We start from the raw sequence: 27634 nt of genomic DNA on the forward strand, positions 1-27634 counted from the left end.
TCAAAAAAAAAAAAAAAAAAAAAAAAGAAAAAAAAAAAAAGAAGAAGTTGACACAACTAAGAGGAAGACGCAGGAGTAGAAATGAGCAGCTGCAAGGGAAAAATAGGTCACGCCAACACTTCTCTCAGCAAAAGGTGCAACCATGGGATTAAAGAACAATGTCTACGTCCAGACCATATAAATACACCTCTCAACTGCATCTTTTAACTTACACACTACATGCAGACCTAAACATGTTTGGATCACATCAGGTGACAGTGACAAGAAGAAACACACAGCAAAAGGTGGCCTAAGCACTTTGCTAATGTTGGGGAAGAGGAAGTATACACCTTTCACTGAAGAATCAACTGATGCAGTATATTTCCAGTTGCTCATAGTGACTTTTCCCCCCACTTCATCCCCCAAGTCAAATCTAAGATTCCATATGAGAGTATGAGAGTTGCCAAGTCTGACACTACATTGCTTAATGCATGAAATGGAGATGCAATGAAGAAGGATCATGAACCGCCTATCAAATACCAGGTAGCAGGACACAGTACTGCCTGACACACAGCAGTACTTGGTACTTCAGGTGGAGACAATGCCTACATTTCTGAAATTCAAATGGAGTCTTCATATTTGCTCCATTCCCTCTACAAACAATTTCATCATTAGGAGACATCTTTCTTTATCATAATGAATTTCAATAATTCAAAGACAGAAAGCTAAAGCTAGATCTTTCCTTTTATTCAGACACTGCTACTAGATACCACTGATGTCATTTTTGGAGGAACTGAAGAGACTGCAGAACCAGTTACAAAGCAGAGAGATGGAAATCAGTCAAAAATAGCAGGTTAGGCCAAAGTTTTCTTACTAATTTGTGATATGTTTATGTCAATTCAACATGGGGTGAGGAGGAGTGCAATGCAGGACAATCTAAAAGTAGCTCGCAGCTATGCTTGTGGTTTTCATTATAAAACCTTATTCATAAAAACACGGACTAAGAATTTTCATACTAAGTAAGCACAGTTCTAGAAACTTTTTTACTGACATTAACAACCCAAGTTAAAAAGCTCACCTCTAATTTGAAAAACAGAAGTTCGTAATACATGGAATGAAAACCCTGAATGTATGATCCAAGGTACTAGTTAACATTCACTTGATCTCACGGTGAACCTAAATTCAAATCTCATCAACATGAAATGTCCTGATAATTTCAACACTTACACATTCAAATAACCTTAACAGTAGCACTTTAAATTATTTCCTATTTAAAGATGATTATTAACTGAAACATTTGTATATACCCTTACAACAGCAGCTTTTCATCTGATTGGACTTGAACAATAAGCATCACAAATAACCTTTAGATGTTGCCTTTATTATTTTTGTTGTAAAAATTTCAAAATTAATGAAAATTAAGACTATAGGGAAATAACTCATACATAAAAGAAAACTACAAGGAAAAAGGAATAAGCCTTTCTCTACATTTACTGGGTATGGTAAAAGGTGCAAATCACCACAAGGAAGACTTAATTTCAGTATTACAAATTCTTTTATGACAAGAACAGTTAAGCACTATTAAAAACAGTTGACTAGTGAGATTGCACAATTTCTATTATTTAAAGCTTTTATGACTTTCAAAAGCCTAATGGCACCATCTTTTCCTTTAAATTAGTTCTGACAAACTTCAATAAGCCCGTTATATTCAAAGTGATGGCAGGAAGCTACCAAGTTTCCTGCTTGTGTTAGTTTTCTGCTGTTTTAGTGATCTGAATGAACAAACACCTGACAAGCATCAGAGATGGCATAGAGGAAGCAGTAATAACACGTGCCCAATGACAGGGCTTTTAACCTTCAGCAACAATGAGTTATGTCAACTCACTTCATCTCATAAGACTATATCTTAAAATATAGCTTAAGCAAACAGATTAGACAAACATCTGCCAATAATGCTGTAAATACAATTTATCCTTCCTGGGGCTGAGAGGAGTAGATCAGAATCCTTGAGGTCATTTCCAGCACCACTTTATCTATGCTTTAAAAAAGCAACATACAGCCCATTTTGAACAAATGTAGAAAAACTTCAACGAAAATGAAATTCCACTGAATAAATGAAGAGATAAATATTTGCCTGCTTAGGATTGTCCAATTAAATCGTATGTACAACATAGTGTGCATTTATCTCATGTATGTTTCCTATGCAAAATACCTTCATGCTGGAAGGATAAGGCTAAAACATCTTATGATTCAATCATGTCACTTTTAATCTCTAAGTGGGAATGCAATTTTCAAGAAAATCTGCTAAATGCATATTAGTTGTAAAATGCTGGCTGTACATACCAGCTCCTTGGGTACACATCTCCAGTGTTACTCCTATTGCTCAAAGCTAGCTGGAGCAGAAGACTGAAAATGACAAACTGCTAAGGGTTCAGCTGTCTTTGGACTGAATGAAACTGGAACATCTTACAAGAGCCTTGTAAGGTGAAGTTAAGTTCAGGAGTTACACAGAATCACTAATCTCACTGGTGATGCTTCTTAGTTCATCATTTATACCAACCTGTGACTGCAGGTCTGGTAGACCTATTCATATCCTATTGTTTGCAGAAGACTTCAGGGAAAGGGGAAAAAATGGTAAAGCTGTACTCTAATCAGATGTCTGGTAACAGCAAAGGCTTCCCCACTTAAATATCCTAATTCCTTTTAATTAATGCATAAAATTAGTTACTTGTTGCCTTATGCAGACAAAATACTACTGGGTCAAGCACACATATTTTCCCTTTTTACAAGTTATTCAAGCACCTCCTCTTGGACCTCACCAATACATCTGCAGCATATTGGTCAGAAAATAAGGAACCCATTGAGAAGCTTGAAAGTTAAGAGAAAAAAACACTTTAAATGTCAATACCAGATCTAATTTGGTAAGCTTATATACACTTCATGCATCACCTGTTCTGGAGATCATACAGAAAGGAATACAGTTCATCACCTTGATCATTTTGCCTATTCCTTTTCAGAAAACCACAAATGCTTCAAACAAGGGAGCCTCCTCTTATCCACGCAGAACAAAGCATGCCACATTAGATTGAACTTTCAAGACAACTTATACATATGGAAAAGTCACCACCACCAAGTACAGCTCAGAACAAGCTGTACAAATGGAAAAGACTCTAACTCGTTGCTACATGGAAAATTAATTTGACATAAAACCAAAGTTTTTGTCAATTATTACATTTATACTCAGGGCAGGAAGAATGATCAACATATGTTCATCTTCATTTGTTTGCTAATAATTATTTCCACATGCATTCAAGCTCCTGGTCATTAACACCACATTGTGTTGATTTTTCCTGTCCAAACATATATGTGCCTAATGCTCACACACACATAGAGCTCCACTGCTACCAAAAGGGGACAAAGCCAAAAGCAACTGGCAGGTCTGTACTTTCTACAAAGATGTATGTGTAGCACAGCAAGTCATGGGAAAAAAAAAAAAAAAGTAGAATAACTTAATAAGACACACTAAAAATGTACAGAACAAAAAATTACCATTACACATGCAAAGACAACATCTTTTGTAAGGACAACATACTTCACAGACCCCAAACAGACCTTTCAGTCTTGACATAGGAAATCCCTCGAAGCCAAAACGGGCTGCTCCCTACGAAAACATATGCTTTCCACCATAACTCCAGATTTTCTCCAGAGACTTCCGCCAGAATATAATTTTATCACTGGGTGCTGGGAAACCATACTAACGCACATCCAGAAATTTAGGGCAGTGTTCACAAGAAAAACCTGCCTTTTGTCCTGATAGTTATAATGACCTTTTTCACAGTATTTCCAACACGATCAGATGAAACAAAATACAGTACAGTTCACATTGTGACTGATGTAATATGGGCTGGGAACAATACCGTGGAAACGAAAAAGCCAAGGATCTTTGTCTCCTTCTAGACAAATTGCCAAGCCTCAATAGTTGGAGGGAGAAAAATCAGAGCATCCCAAATAAAACACTGCAGTGCATGTTCACCATTCCAGTAAAGTCGCTGCAGCTTTTGGCAACCCCATAGGAAATTTGGACCCTTCAAAGAAATCCCAAGCTAATAAAAGAGCTAAAAAACAGTCCTAGCTTAAAACACAAGAGAAACAAATAATCCACTGTCTGGGGAAATAAACCCCACGGAGTTCACCGCTCAATTCGCAAGCGATGCAAAATAGTTAACCTCGGCAATAACTAGTCATAAAAATATTAAATGCTGCATTTTTTCGCCACGGCCGCCGGTACTCGGGGGCAGGCGGACAAGGGCGGCGGGCCCAGCGGCAGTGCCTACCTGCGAGAGCTGCCGGGGGTTGGGGCAGCCGAAGAGCGCGGAGCTGGAGCTGAAGCTGATGGCCCCTCTGCGGCTGAGGACGTGCTGCGGCACCGGCCTGTCCAGCGGCAGCACGGGCAGCTGGTAACATACTTCCATTGACGAAGCCTCCGTGCGCCGGCCCGCCGCGGGGCAGCGGCCTCGCCCGCCGCACCTGCCCGCGCAGGGCTCACCACAGCGGGGAAGGACCGGCGGCAAAGCCCCGCGGGGGCCCGGCGCCTCCTCGCCGCCCCCGCGCCCCCCGGGGGGCCGGGCCGGGCCGCGCCGGGCCCCGCGCCTTTGTGCTTCGCCGCCGCCAAAGCCCGGCGGGAGCCGCCGGCGGGAGCGAGGGGGAGGCGGCGGAGCGGGACGGCTCTGTCAGCGCCCGGGGCGGCGAGTCCCGGCCCGCAGCCCGCGGCCGCCGCCGCTCCCTCCCTCAGGCGCGCTGCCGCCGGCGGGAGCCGCTGTCAGCCCCGCTGCCCGGCGCCGCGCATGGAGGGCCGGGGGCCGCGCTGGGGGAGACACGCGCCGCGCTCGCCCCTATTGTCCGGCACAGCCGGGAGCGGGAGGAGGAGGAGGCGCCGCTCTGCCGAGGGGAAGGGGCCGGGCCGTCAGAGAGGGGACCCGGGGAGGAGGGGGAGGAGGAGGAGGAGGAGGAGAACGGAGAAAAGGAGGAGGAGGAGGGATGGCGCCTCCGCCCCGCCCGCGCGCGGCGGCCCGGCTGGAGGAGCAGGCACGAGCCCGGCGGACCGTGCGTGGGTCGCGCGACTGGCGACACGCGCAGAGCGGCGTCATAACGTCACCACTGCCCACACTCGCCCCGTCCGCGCGCACCAGGCAGGGGCGGCTCGGCGGGCCCCGCGCGCCGCGCGCATGCGCCCTGCCCCCTCCCCCTCGCGCCTTCGCAGGGGCGGGGGGCGGCACCGCCCTCCTTCTCTCCCTGCGCTGCTTTCAGTCACAGAATCACGGAACAGACTGGGCTGAGAGAGGGCCGGGAGGTCATCGAGTCCTCAGCCGGCAGGTCATCGAGTCCAGCCTGTGAGCGAACACCACCATGTCAGCTAGACCACGGCACGAAGTGCCACGTCCAGTCTTTCCTTAAACACTTCCAAGGACGGTGACTTCACCGCTTCCCTGGTCAGCCCATTCCAGTATCGAGTCGCCCTTTCTGTGAAGAATTTGTTCCTAATGTCCAACCTGAACCACCTATGATGCAGCTTAGCACTATGTCCTCTCATCCTGTCGCTGGTTGTCTGGGAGGAGAGACCGACGCTCACCCGGCTACAACTTCATTGGAGGGAGCTGTTGAGAGCTATAATGTCACCCCTGAGCCTCCTTCTCTCCCAGGGGACTAAACATCCCCAGGTCTGTCAGCTGCTCCTTCTAAGATTTCTGCTCCAGACTCTTCAGCCATTCTATTCCCCCTCTCTGGACTTGCTCCAGTACCCCATTATCCTTCCTGAATTGAGGGGCCCAAAACTGAATGCAGAATCCAAGATGTGGTAGTGCTTGGGTGAGACCCAAGGGGTCCTGGAATCCCTGGGCCAGAAAGGTGGTAAGTGGAGGTTTGACTCAGTACCCCCGTGTCATGTCATTTCTAAGGGATGAGGTTGTGTCAGGAGAGGCTTAGGTCAGATATTGGGAAAAGATTCTTGACCCAAGTAATTCTTGGGCACTGGAACAGGCTCCCAGGCAAGTGATCACAGCAGCAGCCTGACAGTTCAAGAAGTGTTTTGGCAATGCTCTCAGCCGTGTGGTGACTCTTGGGGATGGTCCTGCTGTGAAGGAACAGGAGTTGGACTATGATGCTTCCAGCTCAGGATATTGTGTGTCCATCTGCCCTCGGTTCCTCGTTCCCCGTCCTCACAGGCTGTGCCCTGACGCTGGGGGAGCAGCACTAAGGGGCTGTGGTATCACCAGGGCCAGATCTGGTTTCTCTGGCTGCTCCTGCGGGAGGCTGGGCGGTCAGTACAGCCTGGCCTTGAACACCTAACCTGGGCAGCTTCCTTAAAATAAAATATGGAAAGATAGTTTTGTTCCAAAATGCATCATCCATCAAATGCAATACTCTGGGGAGTTTGTATTTGCATTTGAACCCTTGTGGTTCATTTCTAGAGTGGGGAGAGGTGGGATTTTTTGCAAGACAAAGAGGTAAAACCATGTAATTTTTGTTAACATAAAAAAATTAAGTTCCTGCAAACCACACAATTCCAGGAATTGCACTTTAAGGGAGAAAAGGAATGATTTGTGACGTGATCTACTGGTCAATAGCTATGTACATCACATTAGCTGGGACAGTTAGAAAGAAACTTTGTTTTTTGGGGTTTTGTTTTCCTTAGGACTAAGCCTCCCTTTGTCTGTCTGCAACTGTTGGGTTTATTGGGTTTTTTTTTTCATTCTTCCATCTCTTTTATTTCTCCATCATAAAAAAAAGACCCTAAATATAGCATGATAGGTAAGGGAACGTTTCTGTTCTTTGAATAATATATGAAATGCCTGTACCCACTTAAAAATCAGATTTTGCAAAATGATTCATATGATTTAATTTTGCATAATACATTGTTCTTCTCAGTGTTTGCTTACTGGCAGAAAGGTTTAGATTTCACATGATAGTGGTTATTTATAGGCAGTGACACAGCTTTGGAGGAACCCATTTGGGAAAAATAGGTGGTTTGTATGGAGGATTTTCATCTGTTTGAACTAGTTCTAGAAGCAAGTAGTTTTATAGATGTGGACTGATGGCCATTTCACCTTGAGCTGTGAAGTTAACAAATGCACCTCCTTCTTTTGCAGAACTGTAGTCCCACCTTGTCTCATTGATAGCCAAAAGAACATATGGACACATGAGGAGGACCCTGGATCAACTGCTGTTTCTCAAGAGCTTTTTTCAGCTGTTTTCCCCCTTTTTTTAAAGATAAGAATCTCACAAGCATTCTCAGTATGATTTTATAATGCATGCATGCAGTAATTCAAGATACAATAAGCACATGGTAGTTCAAAGTAAAATAACACACTCAGCTTTTTTTTCCTCCAGTAATTAAGACATGTCAGGTTTGCTCTGCATTCTTTGACAGTTTATTCATATTTGGCCTGCTTACATTAAATCAGCAGCGCTTTTGAGTTACTGATAGAACTCCACCAGTTTCACTGGTGTCACGTTTTCCCTCTCCCAGTAATTTTTCAAAATTACTTTTTGTTCCTTTCTACTAATAATGAATTTGTTTTCTGTATTTGAGTAGGATGAATTTTTATTCTAGTCAATCTGAAATTCAATTCATCAAAAATATGTCATGTTTTTAGGGGACAAAAACGTTTATTCTTACTTTCACAATATAAGCAGTGTGTATTTCAATCATATATAGTCAAACTTTAAGTGAAGATTATTAATAGTGTGGTTTATAGTTCCTATCAGCTCTGCATACTTTCTATCTGATTATTTGAAATTCATTCTTTAGGGACACTTTAATTTTCAGTCTGAGACAGTATAGCCTTAAATAACCAGTGTTGTCCCTTGGATCACCTTTGATCTTTAATTCATGTTACATAAACACTTTCAAGGAAACTGAAATACATTATTATGAAGTAAGCATAGATTTTCCAGGCAGCGACTGTTTCCATAAGTGTGATGTTCTCAGAACAAATATTGCTACTTTTTAATAAATACAGACTTTATTGATATTAGCCTGATGTTGATTTCTTGAGTGAATTTACAATGAAGACTCACAGAGAATCATAGAATGGTTTGGGTTGGAAGGGACCCTAAATATCATTTAGTTCCAACCCCAAATCTTACCTCAGGATGACAAAGCCTTAAAATTATAAAGTAAGTCACATATTTTCAGCCTAAATATGTTTGTTGCAAGAAGAATGCATATTCTGTGACTTACATCCTGCCAATTCTGTTGTCTTCACTTGCCACACACTAAGAGCTTGTAGAAAAGGAAAGAGGGTTTTATTGATATATATGTGGTATACCTCTTTTTCATATAGATGTAAGAACACCAAAGATTTTATTCAGAGCATTTTGTTTGAATTAAATTTCAACCATGGAGTTCTTTGAGTACCATGGTGGTGCATGTCTTAAATGCATCATAGGATATCATGAGGTGCCATAGTTCAGCCATGTAAGCCCTTTGTCTTGTGAGTTCTTTATCATGGCAGATACAGCTATTAATTAGAACATTCAAATTTAGAGAGCATTAATAATGTTTCAGTGTTTCTTTTCACATTTGTAGTTAATGTCTTTTACACATCATTATTATTTTCAGGATGCTGTCTAGCAAGGAAGAAGCATTTGTCACAAAGAACAGCACTTATGAAACTGGAGAGATGGAAGATTACAAAATCATAGTTAGTTTAGTTTCCTGGTTACTGTAAAAAGAAGATTAAATCACACAGGTACTCCAGCCAGACATTCTGCAGGGTTAACTGCATGACACGGAGTGGCTCTCTGGGGCACACCCAGCTAACACAAGCAGAACTGAACAGTCTGAACAGAAGAGGATGCTTTCCCAATGTTGTCTTTACAAAATGGAAAATAAGGATCCTCAAAGGCATAATGTGCTTGTACTTTGAAAACATACTGAGAACAGAGGAAATATATATTTGTACAGGTACATGATCAAAACAAGCACAAGACACTTTAGCTTTTCTTCTTACCTGAAGAAGTTATGTGGTCTAAAAATCAGGGTTATTCTGTAGACAAGTCTCTTTGTTTGTTACATCCCCAGTAGCTGCATTTTTAGACATTGTTTTTGGTATTTCTTTGGCACATGACCATAGTCCTTTCTTTTCTACACAGTTGTTGTCTGAGTGAATACTATATATTTCCATAGGAATTTCAGACATCTGGCAGCTGAGTTGAAATATACTTCTCTCTCTATTTGGTGTGTCCCTTCCCTCTGCCTTGCCCTGGGTCTGCATTGAGCTTCTTTGAATTGTTGGGCAGTACAATGTTCTTGTCTTCTCTTTGGTTTGACATCCCCTGCACCCTGGATATTTTCCACAGAACTTTTCATCATCCCCTCAGTGTGTTCATTCTTCCTGAGTGTGATAACTTGCACTTGCCTTCACATGAGTGTATTGTAAATTCTTCAACCCATTTTTTTTTGGTTGGTCAAGATTGAATACTAGTCCTGTCCTTCAATATACTTTCCTGGCTTTCTGTCATCTGCAATTTTAATAAGCATGCTCTCAAAACAGCTCAGCAGTAAAAATTACATGAATGAGTTAATCTAAGAGGTGGAAGAGATCTGAAGAATGGTATTTAGTATATCCTGTCAACTCATGCTAACTCCTCTGGGAATGTTTTACAGTCATTTTTTTGCACCCATATTGCAAATGTGCAATAGCAACAATAGCAAAATAGCTTTATCTTTTCTATGGCCCTGGTTCATCATTCCTGACTTTAGAGGCTTAACCTGAAGAGTACTTGCCTAAGGCTAGTTTCATAGTCAATAATTAAGGGAAAGACAGCAGGTCCTTCAAGTTGTTCTTTGAAGTTGCCTTTCTCTTCACTGAAAGGAAGGAATATGGTGTAACCTTTGTCCTAATTTAAGTGTACTTCAGTTAGTGTCTGTGAAGTCAATCAGATGAAGTGGCATATGTGATGGTTTCTGATGGTGTCAGGGTGGGCCATGGAGATGGACGGTGTCAGCGAAGACAAGCTAAGTCACGTTTGCTGTGTTCCCATTAGCTACAGGTTTTGTCACTGCTGGAGAGGCAGATAAAGTCAGTTTGACTTGTCTGGGCAGACTGCTTATTTGCTTTTGCTTCAGTTTCTGGTGTTTTAAATTATATAGAAACCTGTTCAGAATATTTTCAATATTTGTAATAACTTCAATTTCACTAAACTGACAGTGGCTAATAGATATATACCAATACTACACCAAAACCAGCAAGCTGGAGCAGAAAGTTGAAGAGTGATCCCAGAGCATTTCAAGTTTTGATTTGCTTTCAGCCCTAAGAATCATCCTCTATGCTTAATTTAAGAGTGGAGCTTTACTGACAAGTTATAGCCTCCAGGAACAGGACTGACTGTGGAAACAGGCTAACAAAAGTCAGTTCTAAACGCAGCTACAGACTGTCACAAGTTTAATATGGGTTCAAAGCCAGCTTTCTCTAACTCCATTGAAGATATTATTGGGAATAATTATTTCTAAATGCACTTCTAAAAAGCTTTAGCTAGCGTGCACACAGCTTAACTGGTCTCAGCCACCAGAGTTCTGGTTTTTCAATGATTATAGTTACCTGGACAAAAATCCTCAATCTACAGTTTAAATGACTAAGGGCGTTGGTGTCAGCATAAGCCTGTGGAGAAAGCTTCTCTTTGTGTCATTTTTATATGAATAATAACAGCTGATGTGCAGAATATTTTTAATATCGGAGTGGGAGGATAGGAGAACCCCAGGTGCAGTTTCCGAGGTGCAGCTTACAAGTTTAATGGTGTTATTAGAATCTGAAAATTCACAGCCTTTTATGTCGGTAATGGAGGTGGGTTTGGACCCCTCTGAACAGATGTAACAAATTCATTGCACATTTACCAGCTGAATTATTTCTTAGCATACCACTCAGTGTACAGTACCTGGTAGCTTCCATGATAAACTGTAGAGCATCAATCTCCCATTCTATCTTCAGAAAATCTAGTGATTTATTTTGATTTGGTTTGGTAGCTTTTTTTAAATGTTTTATATGCTGCCCCAGTACCTCATCAAAATTGCACATCCTTTCTAAATTTCTTTACATGAAGGTATAATTTTTAGCACAGCCTTTGCAAGGATTTTGTAAAGAAATTTTGACTTTAATTTTTTAAAAATGTCTCCATAATTAGGGATTAGACTTAAGTTTGGATTTGGAACTCATGTTTAAGTTCAAAAGATTCCCAGTGTTACAGCTGATCCTTTACTGGCCTATTGATATATACTAAAGATGTCATGTAATATTAAAACTGAGACTATCATATACTGACAAAAGTGAAATAATGAGCTAAAGTTGCTGCTTACCAACTAGGCTGAAGCAACAGTGTTTTATTAATCTCATTGTGTTGTTTTGTTAAAAATCACAGGAAAGCACTTTGCTTCTTTATAGCCAAAAATTAGACCTTTCCTGGGGTCCTGTCTTCTTCTAGGCCAGAAGGAGTTTTCCACTGAATTAATTTTGCAGAAGGTTCTGTAGTGAAATGAGCCCATAGGAGAAGCAGCTAATGCAATTCCTGTTTAAAAAATAAATAAATAGAGCATGAGCTTTAACTAGTCCTGGTTTTTATAGAACCAGTTCTGGGAATAACACTAGAAGTTCTTCAGACGAAGAGTGTTTTTATTTATGTCTGGTTGTATTAAAGATGAGCACACTCCTTTGTTGCAGAAGCTTATTTGTATGACAATGTAGACTAGTTGCTTTTTTATATATGCTAAAACTAATGAAAAATTTCTAGCAACAAAAGGACACTTTAGCAGCAGTCTCCCTTTGGTGTATGAAGCAAATCAGAAATGGGAATTGGAGTAACTTGCAGCATTTGCACTTCTGATAATTTGGATGACTATATACAAGAACCTACAGTCTCTCTTATACCTACATTCCTCTTACATTTTGGCTTTTTTGCTATTCAATTTTATTTTTATTGAAGGGTTATTGTGTGCAATTATTTCCTCACAAAAGAGTTAAGTTGAAATAAATATTAACTACTATTAGAATTAACAATCTCATTCAGAGGATCACATTACTAGTAAAACTGCATACTAATTAGTATTCAAATAAAATTACTTCATTATATTCCAAGCAGTTATTTTTCTGCCTTTTCAAAAAATGCTTAAGCATACTACCTCAGTTTCTCCAATAAATTTGAGCTTGCTTCAGAAATTAATCAGGATTTTCATCTTTTTGTTCGTTTTCAGCTCAGTGGTAGAACTTCTATCAAAACCTACAGCAGTAGAAGGTAATCCCATTCAGGGATAGAAATGTGAGGATTAAATATTTGAAGCTACTGTTGTTTTTCCACCATGTAGCATCCTGACATTTCTTTTTGAAGGAAAGAATGTGTCAGAGTTAGCATTAGCATGACTTCTGCAAGTCTGGAAAAACATCTGTCATTCTGCCAGTCTTCCCATTAACTACCTGAGCAAATGCAGCAATATTTCATTACTTTCAAGAGACTAGCTCTGCTTTTCTTCTGGTTTATTTCTTGCTAAACCTTTTGTTTTTAACAATTGTGAAAAGGTAGCTGGCATCCTGTCACATTTACAACTCACTAAATTTCTATGTACTTAATGCAATTAAAACTGGAAGGAATATTGCCAATATGTCAACAAAAATGCAACAAAGTGATGGGAGGGTTAGTTTACAGGAATTCCTGAACTCCTTTGTCTTGACCAAATGAAAGAAAATTGTTCTTGTAAAACAAGGGCATACTAAAAGGATTAGCTCTGATAAACTTTTATGTTCAGATAAAAGGCAGTCTGAGTATTAGGAGAACATTTTTTGATCAATTTCTTAAAAGCAGCTTTGCAGTTAATTAGAGACAAGTCTTGTGTTTTAAAAGCTGAATGGGGGAGGGAGTGGGGAAGCGGGGTAGTGCAGTAAAACACAGAGGCTGAGCTGCGTAATGGTGTGGAGTGCACTGGAAATGTGGTTTTAAAATACACATTTTGCTAATACACGTTGTGCTAAACTAGATCTTGTTGTGCAGAGAGGCCATGCCCCTCCATCTCACTCCTCCCGTCTGTTTGCTCCTACCACTACCGATGTTCACCTCTAGGGTAGGCCAAGAGAGTTTTAGAGAGTTAAACTGGCAAAAAATTTCTCTTAGCCCCACCCCACTCCCTCTCCCCCTAGAAAACGTGGGACCAGCCAATAGCACAGGTTGGTTCAAGGTGCAGGTATGTAAGCAGCAGTGGGAGTGCCCCTTTGGAGTCAACCCACATTAGACCACATCATCTGTATCATAAAAACTCACCTACATGGTGTAAATTAGCATTATGTAAGGAATTATTCAGATACTATATAATTCAAAAGGTCGTTCATTTTAGAAAATCTAATTTTAAAATTTCACAGAAATATATTAATTGGAATGTGTGAGTAACATATTGAAATATATAACAGATAAGAGTAATATGTCACGTATGGATGGAATATATTACATATGTCTAATATTTGTGTAATATATTTATGATACAAGATAGACATAGCAGAAATTGTGGTGAAAATATGGGTTAATTGGCATAAAGTGTTAGTGGTACAAAGCACATGCTTAATTTTATGCGTGTTCTTACATGCTTTGCTGAGCTGGGATTATGGAGAGCACCCTCTAGTCGTGTCAGAACATCAGTTAAATCTACATAAATCAATACCATGTCAGCAGTTTTCTAGATTAAATTACATGACTAGGAATTTGTAGACTACTTTTATACAAGTATAGACCTAAGAAAATAAGCAGCTTTTATAATGTTTCATCTTATCTTGGACTCAAAATGTTTATTAGTATAATTCTTTAGTAAGAAATTTTGTACTAAAATGTATAAAAACTGAACAAATGTACTAGTCTGCAAATTGTTCAAAACCTGCAAGGCAGTGTGTTTCATAGAATACCTAAAACCAGGAAAAAAACCATGACGTCTGCTTAATTCTATGCAGGAGGTTTTACTTACACACCCAACTTCTGACTGCACAAAATAAGTAGAAAGCCCTGTCTGAAAAGACAGAATGAGTGTAAAACTCCAATAGAAATGCTGATGTTTCTGCAGACTACAAAGAATTGAGAACAGGCCCAAAAAGCTTAATTTGGCAAAAGGTTGCTTATCTTGCTGTGATCTTGAAATAGATGATCTGTGGGAAAATGACATGTCATTGCATCTGTGGCCAAAATAATAAATTCCCAGATAATGGGAGAATTTAATTTGTTAGAAGTCAGAATTAATACTAATACACTGCAAGTCAATACCATTTGCATTACAAGTGCCTGGCTTATTGCAAGATGCAGAAAAAATGTACAATGTGAAGCTATGGTACCAAACAGCAAATAAATTCAAAGCTTAAATTTCTTTTTAATTCAATTTTCAGTTATATTTTTGTTTTCTTGTCACTTTATTGTGTCTGTATGCATGAATGTCCATTTGTGGAAACAGTTGATGAAACAGATCTTTCTAAACACTACTTGGAAAAAAATTAAACAAATGTTCATCATGCAAATTTATTCATAATTGCCATTTATCAAATGTAGGAAAAACCCATTGTTTTGTATGCAATTTGTAACAATACATTAATTTAAATCTCATGTGACTTTCAAATAAAATAGGAAAAGGAAAATCGGTGAAATCTCCTTTTGTCTGGCACAGCAAAGGAGATCGTGATGTGAACCAACAGTAGCAGCATATACTGACTGTTACCAAGTAATGCATAATATGCATCCTGTTCTGCTCAGATTTGACATGCATTCTGCAGCAGCCAGTTTCCCCTTTCTATGGCACAAACTCCATGCACACCCTGTAAGTCTAAGTCTTTATAATATTGCTAATATTCCAAGTAGAGGATTCTGGTGGCCAATTTCTACTTGCTCTAAGAAGGGCTTTTGCCCTGCTTCCCTGGAAAAACTTTGTATCTTCAGATTGGTGATTTTGGAATAAAATTAACAGTGGAAATCTGGAGAGTTACCTATTATTTGATAGTCTATTTCCAGTTGTTGGAACTGTACAAAGCTTCATGCAGAAGCTGGTGCAGGGTTATCTTGGCTGGGGACTGATGGTGCAGTAAGGTAGCAGTAGTTCCCATGCCTTCTTAAGTAGCTTAGGTAGTCTGCTGCTAGGATACCCGAGTTTGGGAATCCCTGGCTAATATTTGCAAATTCTTTTGAAATAATATTTTGAAATAACATGTGAAAGTTTGAAGAGATGTTATTTTAAGGAAAGCAAGAAAATTAAGTAACTCACTTCCTCTGAATTGAATCATCCTTCCCCCACCACTTTTGGAAAAAAAAAATAAAAACGACACACTGTAAAGTTTATTGTGAGTAAAACCCATAAGGTTCCCCAGTCATGTACAGTAATTTATGGAAAATTTTATAAATTAGAGTTGCAAATTATTGGGTGCTCATTTTCTGTCAATCTCAATTGTGAGCTCTGTCACTGATTTATAGAGGGTTGGGATATCTCCTTCAGAATCAAAAGGACGTTAAAAATTATTTTGTAGAGTTTATAGCAATCATAAAAATCTTTATTGAATTCTGGATAATTTCCATAAAGTCCATAGGACTCCCTGATATAATAAATGCCTTTTAATCCACTTGTCTGAACTAAGAAATACAAGTTATATTAAGGCCTGTGAATATTTCCCTCTGAAAATTGTTTTCAGGTAAAGCATAATTCCTCATCTATTGATAGCAATTACTTCTGTGTTTTGTGGCCTGAGTTTTCTATTGCAATCAATAGCTAAATCATAAAGTTGAAAAGTTCAAGATGTTCTTTAGCAGAGAATAAATGCCAGCAGTCTGTACCTTTATGGTTATAGTGACCTTATTATGGGCAAATCAGCCGCCTTGAAAATAAGCAAGTACTAAGCAGTGGCCATAATTTTAATACTGTTTTCTTGCTCAGAAGGACAGCCCGTGCTCTGTTGTCACAGCTGCCTAATTGAAATTTGATCACACAGCTGGATCACTGGTCACACACCAGTGACCGCTCCGCGGCTTTGGCAGCTCTTTGCTGTTACACTAACTTTTTGTTTCCCAATCATAAGCAAATTAAAGCAGGCAGCTGCAAAATCATCAATAGGTTAAATTCATTAGCTGTTCTCTCTATGAAATAAACAGGAAAATGAAGCTCTTCTTGGTTTTAATTAGTTCTTATAAAAGTTGGCAGGGAAACAAAGGCATTTGTACACTCCTTTATTTTTATGAGAGACTTGCCTGAAAGAAAAACCTCAGACGTGTAATTTCCTTTTTTTTTTCTCCCCTCCTGTGCTTAATGCTCTCAGTCAGAACCTAACCCAACACCCTGCCTCTGAGGGTAGAAAGAAAGGTGGTTTGGCAAGGGGTTATACTATGTCTCTTTTGTGCGGATCGGGGCATGTTCAGGGGAGCCTGCACAAGCTGTTTCCACAGTAATGGGCCACACTCTGTGTTTGCAGTCTCCTGGACGGGTAATTCTTCTGCAGAAGAAGCCTTCGCCGAGTGCTGTGGTTCCACAATCATTACCGCTGGCTCTGGGCCATGCCACATCACCCAGCAGTACAAATTTGATCTGGATCAGGTGTGGGCACATGATTACATTTCTGTCAAATTAGCAGAGCGCTTGGTGAGGATTTTCTGCCGCCTGTCTGCTTTTATCCTGGTTGCAGAGGAAATGTACTGTGCAGGAACCACAGAGGGGTAGGGCCATGTGGGCAACCGATACCTGCTGCAGCACTAATCCTGCTGGGGCAAAGGTAACCTGCTAAAGTTTTGTTGGAACAAACTGAATTGGCAGAGAGGATTTCAACTGGAACAGCACCTTGTGTCACGTACCCATGGCAGTGTTAAGCTGGCAGCAGAGGCCCCCAATGTGTTTAATATATAGTTAAACATTGGCCTGTCCTTTAGTCACAGACTGCTCCAGAAGAGTCTTAATTCTCCTTATTCATACTATTTTCCACAGAACTTACTTGTGCTTCATGCTTGTATGGTGTTCTGGCCCCTACATCCTTCTTAAGGTGCAGTTCTGTGGTGAGCTGAAAACAATGTAAGGCTTTAACTGCTGCTGAAAAGGTGTGATGTCACCACTTCCGTTGCATCAGCTCTAGTAATGATGCCAGTTGTGTAGTGAGTCAGACTAGAAAGCTGATTTTGCTGAAAACTAAGGCAAAAATAATAATATGAAAGAAAATCAGTGAAAGTTTGGACTGTTCCATTGCTGGCAGCCCTAAGATTAACTTGAGCCAACTGTGAGCCCATGGGTTCAGACTTCAAGTTTCAGTTCTGACTACTTTCCAGCTGAAAGGTCTTGTCATAACAAGGTAAGGAAAAAAACCTTAAGAACAGCTGTGATAAATGGTTAACAATAAAGCTACTAATTTACTGAAATGTTAGTCTTCTGATGATTGCAAAATATTTCCAGTGGCTATGTGCATAATAGCATTCATGCTTATGGTTTTGCTTATTTACTTTATTAGTTAAATATTTATGCTAATGAAATAAGTTTTTTTAAATTTTTATTTTCTGACAGTAAGTAACATTCAGGAAAGAAAAATATCTTAGACTTCTGTCTTTTCATCCATTAACCTGTTCTTCCTCTACTGGGATTGCATTTTGCTTTAATTCTTTGACTTGTAACTTAACCACTGAACAGGCATTCCTTTCTGGTTCTAGATAAGATAGTTACTCATCAGCACTTCAGAAAGAATTTACCTTCCTCAGCCATCAATTAAGCGAGCATTTCTAAGACAGGGCAATAAATCCAATGTGGGGATTAATGAAGCTTTAGAGAGAAATGGCTACTGCCTGCTATCTCCCCTGCTGTATCCCCTCCCTCCTGGGAACTGTGTAGGTAAGCAGCTAGCTTGCAGGAATTTTGGAGAGAATAGTTGAGTGGTAGGTGCAGGGTAGAACTGAGGACTATGTGGGGATTTCAAGAAAGTGCTTGCATAGACAAAGACTGCAGGAGATGGCAGAGGGTGAATTATGAAAACTACATGAAGGAGGAACAAGTGGAGAGAACTGTTTGGTGCTGAAGAAATCCTGTATTTAGTGGGGAGGACAAAAAACGAGTCTTGATTCCCAAAGAGCAGGTACTGAGAAGATGTGGTACTGCTGTTTCCTAATCTGTTTCTGGTAAAATAGCCTGAGAAATAGGTCAAAGCACTTATTTATACTGTTAAAGCTGATCTTCCTGATTCTTAGGTGCAGATGATTAGGCCAGGCTAAAATGAATAACCTTGCTACCAGAAATGTGGATTTGTAAATTTACTGTAAGAAGTAGAAGAACACTGCCTTAAATCACTACAGCTGCAGTAAATTACCAAGACACTGCCTAAATAATTAAGGAATTCTCTTATTTCCTTTTACTCAAAGACCTAGAAAACTCATCTCTGAGTTGTCAAAGCTAAATAAACTTACTAGCTTTTGCTTTTTAAAAAGTAATTTAATTTAAAAATAGACAGATTATTGTGATTTACATCTTAGTTAAGGCTGCCTCCATAACCCACTTTAAATTAGGGAGGATAGACAGAACTTCCTCATAAACCACAGATGAAAATAAAATTACTGGTATTTCCTGAGTAGCTTGCTGAAAAAGTTAAATCTATTACTATTACTTAAAACATCATGTTAGGGGTCTCTAGTTTAAATTGCCAGGAAAAAATGTTTATATCATGTCACTTAAGTAGTCTGCCAAGGCTTTGAATTGAACTTACTGGAATGTAAATTCCAGGTCTGGATTGCTTCTTTGTGTCAAACTGACCAGGTAAAGGCATGAGAAATTTAAATATGTAACTGACTGTTCATTTAAGGCTCCTGCTTCTTGAGTTTGCTGATTTTTTTCAGTACTTCAGTTAAAGATATTAAAAGCCCAAGATATATTTAAATTGAGATATTCTATGTGAATAGTAACAGAAGGTCACAATATGTTCAGAGAATTCAAATATATGAATGTTCTCTTATGAATACTTACTTCTTGTATAGATGGAGTTGCAGATGGGTTACCAGATGGAATACCTTCCTTCAAATATAGTTCCATGTATTTAAAAGCAGATGCAATGCAATCATATTATTTAAATCAATTCTGTTACTGCTTTTGAAGCCACAATGACAGTAACTATTCTGTAACAGAGAGTGGCAAGAGGAATGTAACTTGCTGTAGAATTTTTGGGCTTGACTGACATCTAAAAAGTCTCAGAAAATGGGACCTTAATCAAATGCTCTTTTCTTTGAGAGATTGTTTGAATATCTAACAGCATGCAGTAAAGTTCAGACAGGGCACTAGATGTCCAGGAGTGTGTGAAACAGGACTGGATAAAAAGAAATTACAAGAAGAGCATTTGGGGACATAGCAATTGAGAAGTACTCTTCCTTCTTAACAAAAATAAATTCCCATGCCTTAGCCAGAGACCCAGCACATCTTGGCAGAAGCATTCTTTTTTTTCTCTGTCTCAATCTTTTGCCCTTTGACTGTCCTGCTTAGCTCAATGTTACAAATATTGATATCACCACAGCATATTATTAAAATATAAAACAAAAGAAAAATCCAGAGACTGAAAAACTGCCCAGAGAGTGAAAAACTAGAACACACTACCCCTGTATGCACCCTTTCTGAATTCACATATTATCTCATCAGCCTACCATACTTCACTTATGTCCTCATGCTCTACTTGTGTTGGGTCTTCTTTTCCCAGACTGCCACTTACACGCCAGTAAAAGGACATCAGCTACCAAGAGCTCTTATTCCAGTATCCTCACCTGCCTTCTTTCTCTTGACATGTCTTTCTCTTGATAGTCACCAATATAAATTCCAACATCCTTGTGGACAACCTTTTTGTAGAAAAAGCCACAGAAATTAGCAACAACAGTTCTCATAGCAGGGAAGTTTCAGGGAGAGCAATCAGGGACACTTAGACACAGTTGCCCAGAACCATGTCCAGATGGCTTTTGAGTAACTCCAAGGATGGAGACTCCAAAACTCTTTGGGGAAGTTGTGGCAGTGCTTGGTCATCCTCAGAGTGGGGAAGTGTGTCCTGATGTTCAGAGGGAACCTCCGATGTTTGGGAGTTTGGAGTCTGGGCCCATTGCCTCTGGTCATGGCACTGGCACCACTGAAAAGAGCCTGGATCTGTCGCCATTACACTCTCCCTTCAGACATTTGTATACACTGATGAGTTCCCCCCCATGGAACCTTCTCCATTCTGGACAGTCCCAGCTGTCAGTCTTTTCTCACAGGACAGATGCTTCAGTCTCTTCATCATCCCTGGGCCCTTTTTTGGACTCTTTTCAGTATGTCCATGTCTCTTTTGTACTTGGAGGCCCTTATCTGGACCCAGCACTCCAGATGTGACCTTACCAGTGCTGAGTAGACAGTAAGGATTAACTCCCTTAACCTGCTGGCTTTACAGAAGCATGTCAGCAATTTATTTAAATTGCCAAGTTCCCCAAAGTAAAATCTGAGATTTTCTTTTCCTGACAGAACTGGAAGAGAGTCAAAAGCTGTAGGTTCTCCATAGAGGTCAAGAATTCTTTATCTGATCACTTGTATCCCCTAGATACTTGGATGTTGTCAGTATTAATCCTACCAGATTCAACAAACTAAAAACATAATTCCGCTTTTAAAAATTGTCTTTCCTTGCCTTGGAAATTAAAATTCACAGTGCTGTTAAGCAATGACACCAGTACATTTATGCATGTATATGTCTCAGCTCCAGGCTTTAAGTTCTTGAACTTGCTATGAGCCTGGAAAAGGAGGGAGTGGTAGGAGGAAGGACTGGAGTGACTCAAAATTCTTCAGTCCTTAGCGCTGGTTATGTGTAACTGGAGGCTTCTGAAGCAACCCCAGACCTCCTGTTCTGTCTGGGCCATGTTTCAAATTTTTTATGTCTGATATTCAACTTTGAATTTCCAGGCATGTTCTGATTTGCCTGTTTTGAAATACATGCAATGTATACGTGGAATGTAAAGTATAAGCCAGACCTTTTTGATAGAAAAGCCTTTGGGACTAGAACTGTGTTTTACTTTTGTATTGCCTGCCACAGTGGTCTTGTGGTGCACTATCAGGTGTTACAATACAAAAATATTATTAGTATTAGTATTGGTAGTACTAGTAGTATTAGTAGTATTAGTAGTAGTATTATTATTAGAGTGAACAGGTATTAAATTATCTGGCTATTCTAAATTGCATAGCTGATCTGACAAAAGAGTTATGACAAGTCAGAAAATTTTGAGTCTTTTAAAGACTCTTTAGAATGTGTTAAGGATACAGAACCCCAAAAGGGAAAAAACTGCCAAGATTTATTGGGATTGTGTTCGTTTCCTCCAAAGAAATAGGGAGTGGCTGTAGGAAAAGCAAGGCAGGTTGCAGAGCGGTCCCAGCTCTGCGCACCAGAGGGAGCTGTAGCCACACAGAACTGCAAGTCCCGGTGTGTGCCAGGAATGCAGAGCAGGGATCTTGTTCTTGTAATAGGATGAAAAAAAATACAAGGGATTTGTATTACCTGAAAGTGATTTTATTTTCTGCCTGTTTCTTTTTTTTTTCCCCTAAATTTTTTCTTGCCATTAGAAAGAGTACATTTTGTTTTGGTTTGTATTGCAAGAATGATAAAGTAATTTCAAAGATAGAAATCAAGCATGCTGATTGAATAATATGGTTTATTGTGTTCATGCAATGTAATAGAATTAGCTATATCTACTCTGTTTTTATTGTCCTGGGAAAGGTACTTTGACTATGCTATTTTGACTTCTCATAGCTATGGAAAACGCTCACATTTTAGATTGAAATATGCCTTGCCTTGTCCCCATATAAAGCTGAAATTTGAGGGAATGTCTGAAATTAAGAATATACCTAATAACAAAATAAATGTTAAAGTCAAATGCTTCACATTAAAAAGCACCCACTTAACTTTTTTTTATCAGCTTTCATGTTGGTGTTTTGTTTTTGGAAGGTCATAATTATATAATCATAAATATACTTTATATATATGTGATCATAACATATTTTATTAGGTATTTGAACATAACTGTATCATATATGTGATCATAATACAATATATATATATGATCATAAATATACTTTATAGATATATACTTCATCATATGAATATGATATATCACATATAATATATATATTCATATATATATTCATATATATGAATATATGATATATCATATGAATATGTATATATCATCATAATTATGCAACTCACAATTCCCATCTTCCTTGCTCTGCTCATGCATGGTGGAGGATAAATGTGAATGAAGGAGCAAATTTGACCTGGAAACAGGGTGGCAAGGGAAAGGTGGTTTTTTTTTGTCTTGGTTTCTTACCATCCAAATCTCTTTTAATTAGTTATAAATTAAATTAATTTTCCCCAAGTTACATCTGTTTTGCCCATGACAGTAATGGGTAAGGGATCACCCTATCATTATCTTGATCAATGAGCTTTTCAGTTTATCCTCTCCTCCCATTCTGTTGAAGGGGGGATGATGGATGGTGTGAGGTGGGTAGAGGTCTGGCAGCCAGCCAAAGTCAGCATAGGACAAAGGCTATGGTTTGGAATTGGGTGATCTAGGACATTTTTGAGTACTAAAGATGAACTATTTGGTTCTGAGGATGATATACCAAGAAAAATAGGGGTTTTTAAGTCTCTAGCATTTATAGTCTTTGTTTCAAATGTAAAGGAATGGCTGTCCAGGTTTTCACAGTGTAAGAGTAGAAACTCTACCAGAATAAAAGACAACATCCTACATCTTCTGTTTTGATATAAAAATTTACAAGAATTCATGACTAAGTCCTAAAGGGACTTCTTCACTTAATCCTGGTTTGGAAGAGATTATGTAGTAAACCTAAGCTATGGCTGATCTTAAAGAAATGAAACTTAGAGCAAGAGATGTTTTCTATTTAAAATAATTTAATATATTTGCGTGGGGAAAAAAAAGACAAACTTAGTGCCCTATCAAGAATAAAGCACAGAAAAACAACTAACTAAATACACAGTTGTCCCAAATTTTTTGGTGTCATTAACTCTTGGATATATCAGCTTTTAAACTCATGAATATTTTATTTGCTCTTTCATAGATCTTCCTGAGAGATAAACAATTGGATACTGGACAACAAAAGAAGTAATCAGACTCCACTGACCTGTTTAACCCTGATTGTGAAGGATGAAAAGCAGCAGCTGCTTTCTGTGGTACAGGGCTTCTGGTGGCACTTGCGTCTTTCCTTTGGGATGATATTGGCATAAAGACATCAAGGTATTGAACTCATAATGTTGTGAGTTTATACATGCCAGACTGTGTTCCATCACTTTTTGAAGCAGGTATGTTCTTTAAATATCTTTGCCTTATTTTTCAGCACTAATCCAAATGAACTATGGGTATTGTAAGAAAAAAAGGCATATCATTGCAACCTCTGTATAAGATACTTAATGCTGGGTAATATAAAATTGGTACAGAAAGAGCTGAAGTTAACTGGGGCTCCATCTTCTTAGGTGATGTGGAATTGTTACCAGAATTTGGATTGTGTTTTAATAATTTTATTGTCTTTCAAGGAAGAAAACAACATCTTGGCTTTGGTCTACTGGAACAAAAATACACAGCTCACAATTAGGATTCTAATGTAATTTCAGCCATCAGGATTGTATCTAGTACTAAAATTGTGACTGTTACCTCTTCCTTAATAGGGAGAGTTTAACTTTTTCTAGAAAAGTATTGTCTCATTGCATTTTTAGTATTTTATAGGGTTGCTTTAAATAAGTAAGAAATAATTTTGAATAGCTAAAGTTAAAGCTTCAAGTTGATTGATCACTAGTAAGACTGAATAGGCTATTGAGTCTAAATTTCCATAGCTGACTAGGTTATTAAAATTATTTTATGAGAAAGCACAAATTATGTGACTTGGTAGTTCTTCAAAATTAAATCCATTTTAACTTTAGTTTATGCTTCAGGGCTGCCATGTAGCTGACCAGCATTATATCACAGATGTTTTAACTAATGCTGTATATTTGTGACTTCACATGGCTACTACCACTGTCTTGTGCTTTAATAGGCTTCCTATGCCTTGGATGATTCCAGTGCCAGGATAGATCCCAGGATTATGCTAAATATGCTCTAGGTATGCCACCATGACCAAAAAGCATGGTAGCTACTGCAGGTGGTAAAGTAGTATTTAGATACTCACATGAAATTTCATTTTCTGTAATGTTAACTTAAACCCAAAAGTTCAGTACATTTAACTGAGGGATTGTTTACAACATTTAAAAATAGAAAGGTATTTTTTTTCTTTCAGCAGGTCAAAGGTTGATCAGAAAAAGAAAACATCAAAGTAAATACTATGCGCCAAAATTACTACATGGATTATGTTTCTCTGTGTACTTACATGGTATTTGATCTTTTTCATACTGAATACACCAAAGAACTTAAAAGTGTTACACACTTGTTTCTGAACAAAATGGGTCTTAGTAAATAATATATGAATAATGTCATGATAGTGTTTCTAGCTCAGCAATGAGAAGGGTGTAATAAAAGAGAGGATAGTCTTACCTAACAAAGCAGGTTTACAGAAGTTTTTCTTATGACTGGGGTTACAGCTCACTTTCAGGCTTTTTCTGTGACCACTTTTCGACATTTGGAAGGGAATCCAACATTCAAAGAAAGCAAGTTGTGGTGAGCGTTTTGTTGTGGCAAGTCTGCCACCAATGAGCTTATGAATCATAGATATCTATATCTTGTGGTTTAAATTATGGTTTATGTAGAATCCTAGAATGGTTTGAGTTGGAAGGGACTTTAAAGGTCGTCTAATTCCAACCCCTTACCCTGGGCACTTCCACACACCTTCCACTAGATCAGGCCACTCTGAGCCTCATCCAGCCTGGTCTTGAAAACCTCCAGGGATGAGGCAGCCACAGCTTCTCTGGGCAACCTGTTCTAGTGCCTCACCACCATCACAGAGAAGAATTTCTTCCTAATATCTAATCTAAATTCAGCCTCTTTCAGCTTAAAGCCATTCCCACTTGTCCTATTACTACAAGTACTTGTAAAATGTCCCTCTCCAGGTCTCTTATAGGCCCTCTCTAAGTACTGGAAAGCTGCTAGAGGGAGTTTCTGCTGTCTGAGTTGCTTTGTGTCATTGCCTAGCATTAGCTAGGTCTGGTTTAAAAATGTTTCATTCTTCAAATCCAAAAGGATGAACTGTGCACTGTAAGGAGGTAGTCAAGCCACTCAATGAATGGAATTCACTCCACTGGTTCTCGGGGTCATGGGTTGGGAGTCATGGAATCAATCAGGTTAGAAAAGATCCCTGAGATCATCAATTCCAATCTAGGACTGAACACCACCATGTCAACTAAACCATGGCACAAAGTGCCACATCCAGTCTTTCCTTAAACACCTCCAGGGATGGTGACTCCACCAGTCCTGCTCCCTGGCAGCCCCTTCCAATGTCTAATCACTCTTTCTGTGAATAAATTCTTATGTCTGACTTAGACCTCCCCTAGTGCACCTTAGAGATTGTGTCCTCTTGTCCTGTCACTGGTTACCTGGGAGAAGAAACCAACCCCCACCTGGCTACAATCTCCTTTCAGGGAATTGTAAGGAGTGGTAAGGTCACCGTTGAGCCTCCTTTTCTCCAGGCTAAACACCCCCAGCTCCTCAGCTGCTCCTCATGAGGCTTGTGCTCCAGACCCTTCACCAGCTCCATTGCTCTTTTCTGAATTTGCTTCAGCACATCAATGTTCTTCCTGAATTGAGGGGCCTGGAACTGGACACAGTACTTGAGCCATCCTGAGCACACTGTAGAGATAATAGGGAGAAAGTGTTTTGCCAGTTGTTCTCAGAATCTGTGTCTGTTGACAATATAAGGAATCTAGTTTAATTCAGAATCAAATTTAATTACAATTTAAGCACCTAAAATTGGTTAGGCTGAACCTGAATCCTTGTGTTGAGAAAGCAAAAATTCTTCACTTTGTTATATTAGCTAATACTCAGAGGTACAAAGCTCTTACCCTGCTGTAAAAAAATCAGTAGCCTCAACAAATAGTAGAATAATTCTCCTAAAACTTAGAAAAGACAAATGTAAACAAACACAAATAAAACTAGGTGGAACTATAATGTTTGGGTATTAATGTTAGCAAATTCATCTATTCATTTCAGTTACAGCAACATCAAGTCATTAATATGAACAATGCTACAACACAAAAGCTTCTGTTCTTTCATTTTTACTTTTCCATTTTATAATTTTTTCCTAATTGCAAAATATATTAAAGGACAGAGGATAATATAGAGGAGTTTTTATTCTAGGTTTACTTTCATGTATTTTTAACCTTTTCCTGCCTGATAAAAATCTATTAAAATGAACAGTAAGAAATACTATCTATATATACTTGTAGTCCCTGGTATTTTAAATTATGTTCTACATTAGCAGCTTTGGTAATGCACTGCTATCATGGCTGAACAAAGGCAACGTGCTTTGTCAACATCAGGTGAAGCGCTATATGACATCCTGGCACTAGAGAAGGGAGCAACACATGATGAGATTAAGAAGTCCTACAGGTATGTAAAATGTGCTTTGCAACAGATGTAAAAATGCTTATTTGTCTGGTATGATTATGATGGTAAAACTTTTTGAGTTACACGTACATTAGATATTCATTGTCACAATTGTTTCTTTTTTTAAAATTTGTGAGCCTGAAAGTAATCATAATGCAATGTGAATCTACCACAAGCAGTCTGTGATTTACCTAAAATGTTTTAATCTGAGTGAATGAGAGGTCAGACTGTTGGGATAAACTAACCTGGGGTATTTGAATACTGCACCCAGCTCTTGTGTTAGTACCTTCCCTGAAGTACTTTGAAATGCAAAGCCAATACAAGTGCTGTGATGACAATTTGAGAACTAGAGTAAGAGACATAAGGAGTTCAATCAGTTTATCTTGTCAGAAAAGAAAAAGAAGATTACTTAGAATAAAAGATAGATTTAGAAGACAAGAAAAGATAGATTATTTGATTATAGTGTGGAATATCCTTGACGGGGAAAATTGCTAGGTGTGAGATAGTTGTTCACTTTATAAAGGCAGGCATAACCTAAATCAGTGCTCGGGATCTGAAAATTATTTGAGCTGAAAAAGAGGTACATGGTTTTAACTGTGAGTGTAACCAACTACTGAAAAATACTGGTGCAGGAATGGTACTTTCTCTATTGAAGAAGAAGAGAGGACATTAAGAATAGTTTGAGTCAAACACAAGTTATCAAAATGGTGGCAAATATTTTATTGCTGAAATGTAACAAAACCTAGAAGTAAGACCAGAAGATTTTACGGGTAATTTTGCCCTTAAATTTGCTCAGCTGCTGTTAAAAGAGAAAGAAATTTCAATGTCATGTGTGAAGCAGATGTTCTTGACACTGAAATAAATATATTTGTAGGTTTAATAAATATTGTAAAACTCTTATTACAGCATCATTCTGGGTATTGCTGGTTGCACTATATTACCAGGCAAACTTAACACAGCTTGCTTTTCCTATCAAATGTAAGAATATATATGATCTCAAAAAGGTTTATTAAATAGATCTACTTGCATCATTGTTTAGCTTGAATTTTGGCAAGACTCTGTCCTCCATGTTTTTGAACAAATTGCATTTCTCCTGCTT

General features: G+C 38.9%; 2 protein-coding genes across 4 annotated transcripts in view; one reads left to right on the forward strand and one right to left on the reverse strand.

Annotated features, from left to right (window-relative positions):
- The window catches only part of PDE7A (phosphodiesterase 7A), a 77931-nt gene extending 73343 nt beyond the window's left edge, over window positions 1–4588 (reverse strand). For 2 of the 3 annotated variants that reach the window (XM_058831013.1, XM_058831011.1), the window contains exon 1: window positions 4314–4583. In XM_058831013.1, coding sequence (XP_058686996.1) covers window positions 4314–4451 — 138 coding nt within the window. In that variant the 5' untranslated portion in view covers window positions 4452–4583. Of the gene's footprint in view, window positions 1–4313 lie in introns of all 3 variants that reach the window. The other variant, XM_058831014.1, reaches the window with a different exon arrangement.
- Window positions 4589–23233: 18645 nt separating this feature from the next.
- DNAJC5B (DnaJ heat shock protein family (Hsp40) member C5 beta) overlaps window positions 23234–27634 on the forward strand; it is a 36566-nt gene continuing 32165 nt past the window's right edge. Inside the window, exons 1-2 of the mRNA XM_058832793.1 lie at window positions 23234–23309; window positions 26408–26538. Coding sequence (XP_058688776.1) covers window positions 26432–26538 — 107 coding nt within the window. The 5' untranslated portion in view covers window positions 23234–23309; window positions 26408–26431. The remainder of the gene's footprint in view (window positions 23310–26407; window positions 26539–27634) is intronic.

Source organism: Poecile atricapillus, chromosome 2, assembly GCF_030490865.1.
Source record: "Poecile atricapillus isolate bPoeAtr1 chromosome 2, bPoeAtr1.hap1, whole genome shotgun sequence".
Classification (NCBI taxonomy): Eukaryota; Metazoa; Chordata; class Aves; order Passeriformes; family Paridae; genus Poecile; species Poecile atricapillus.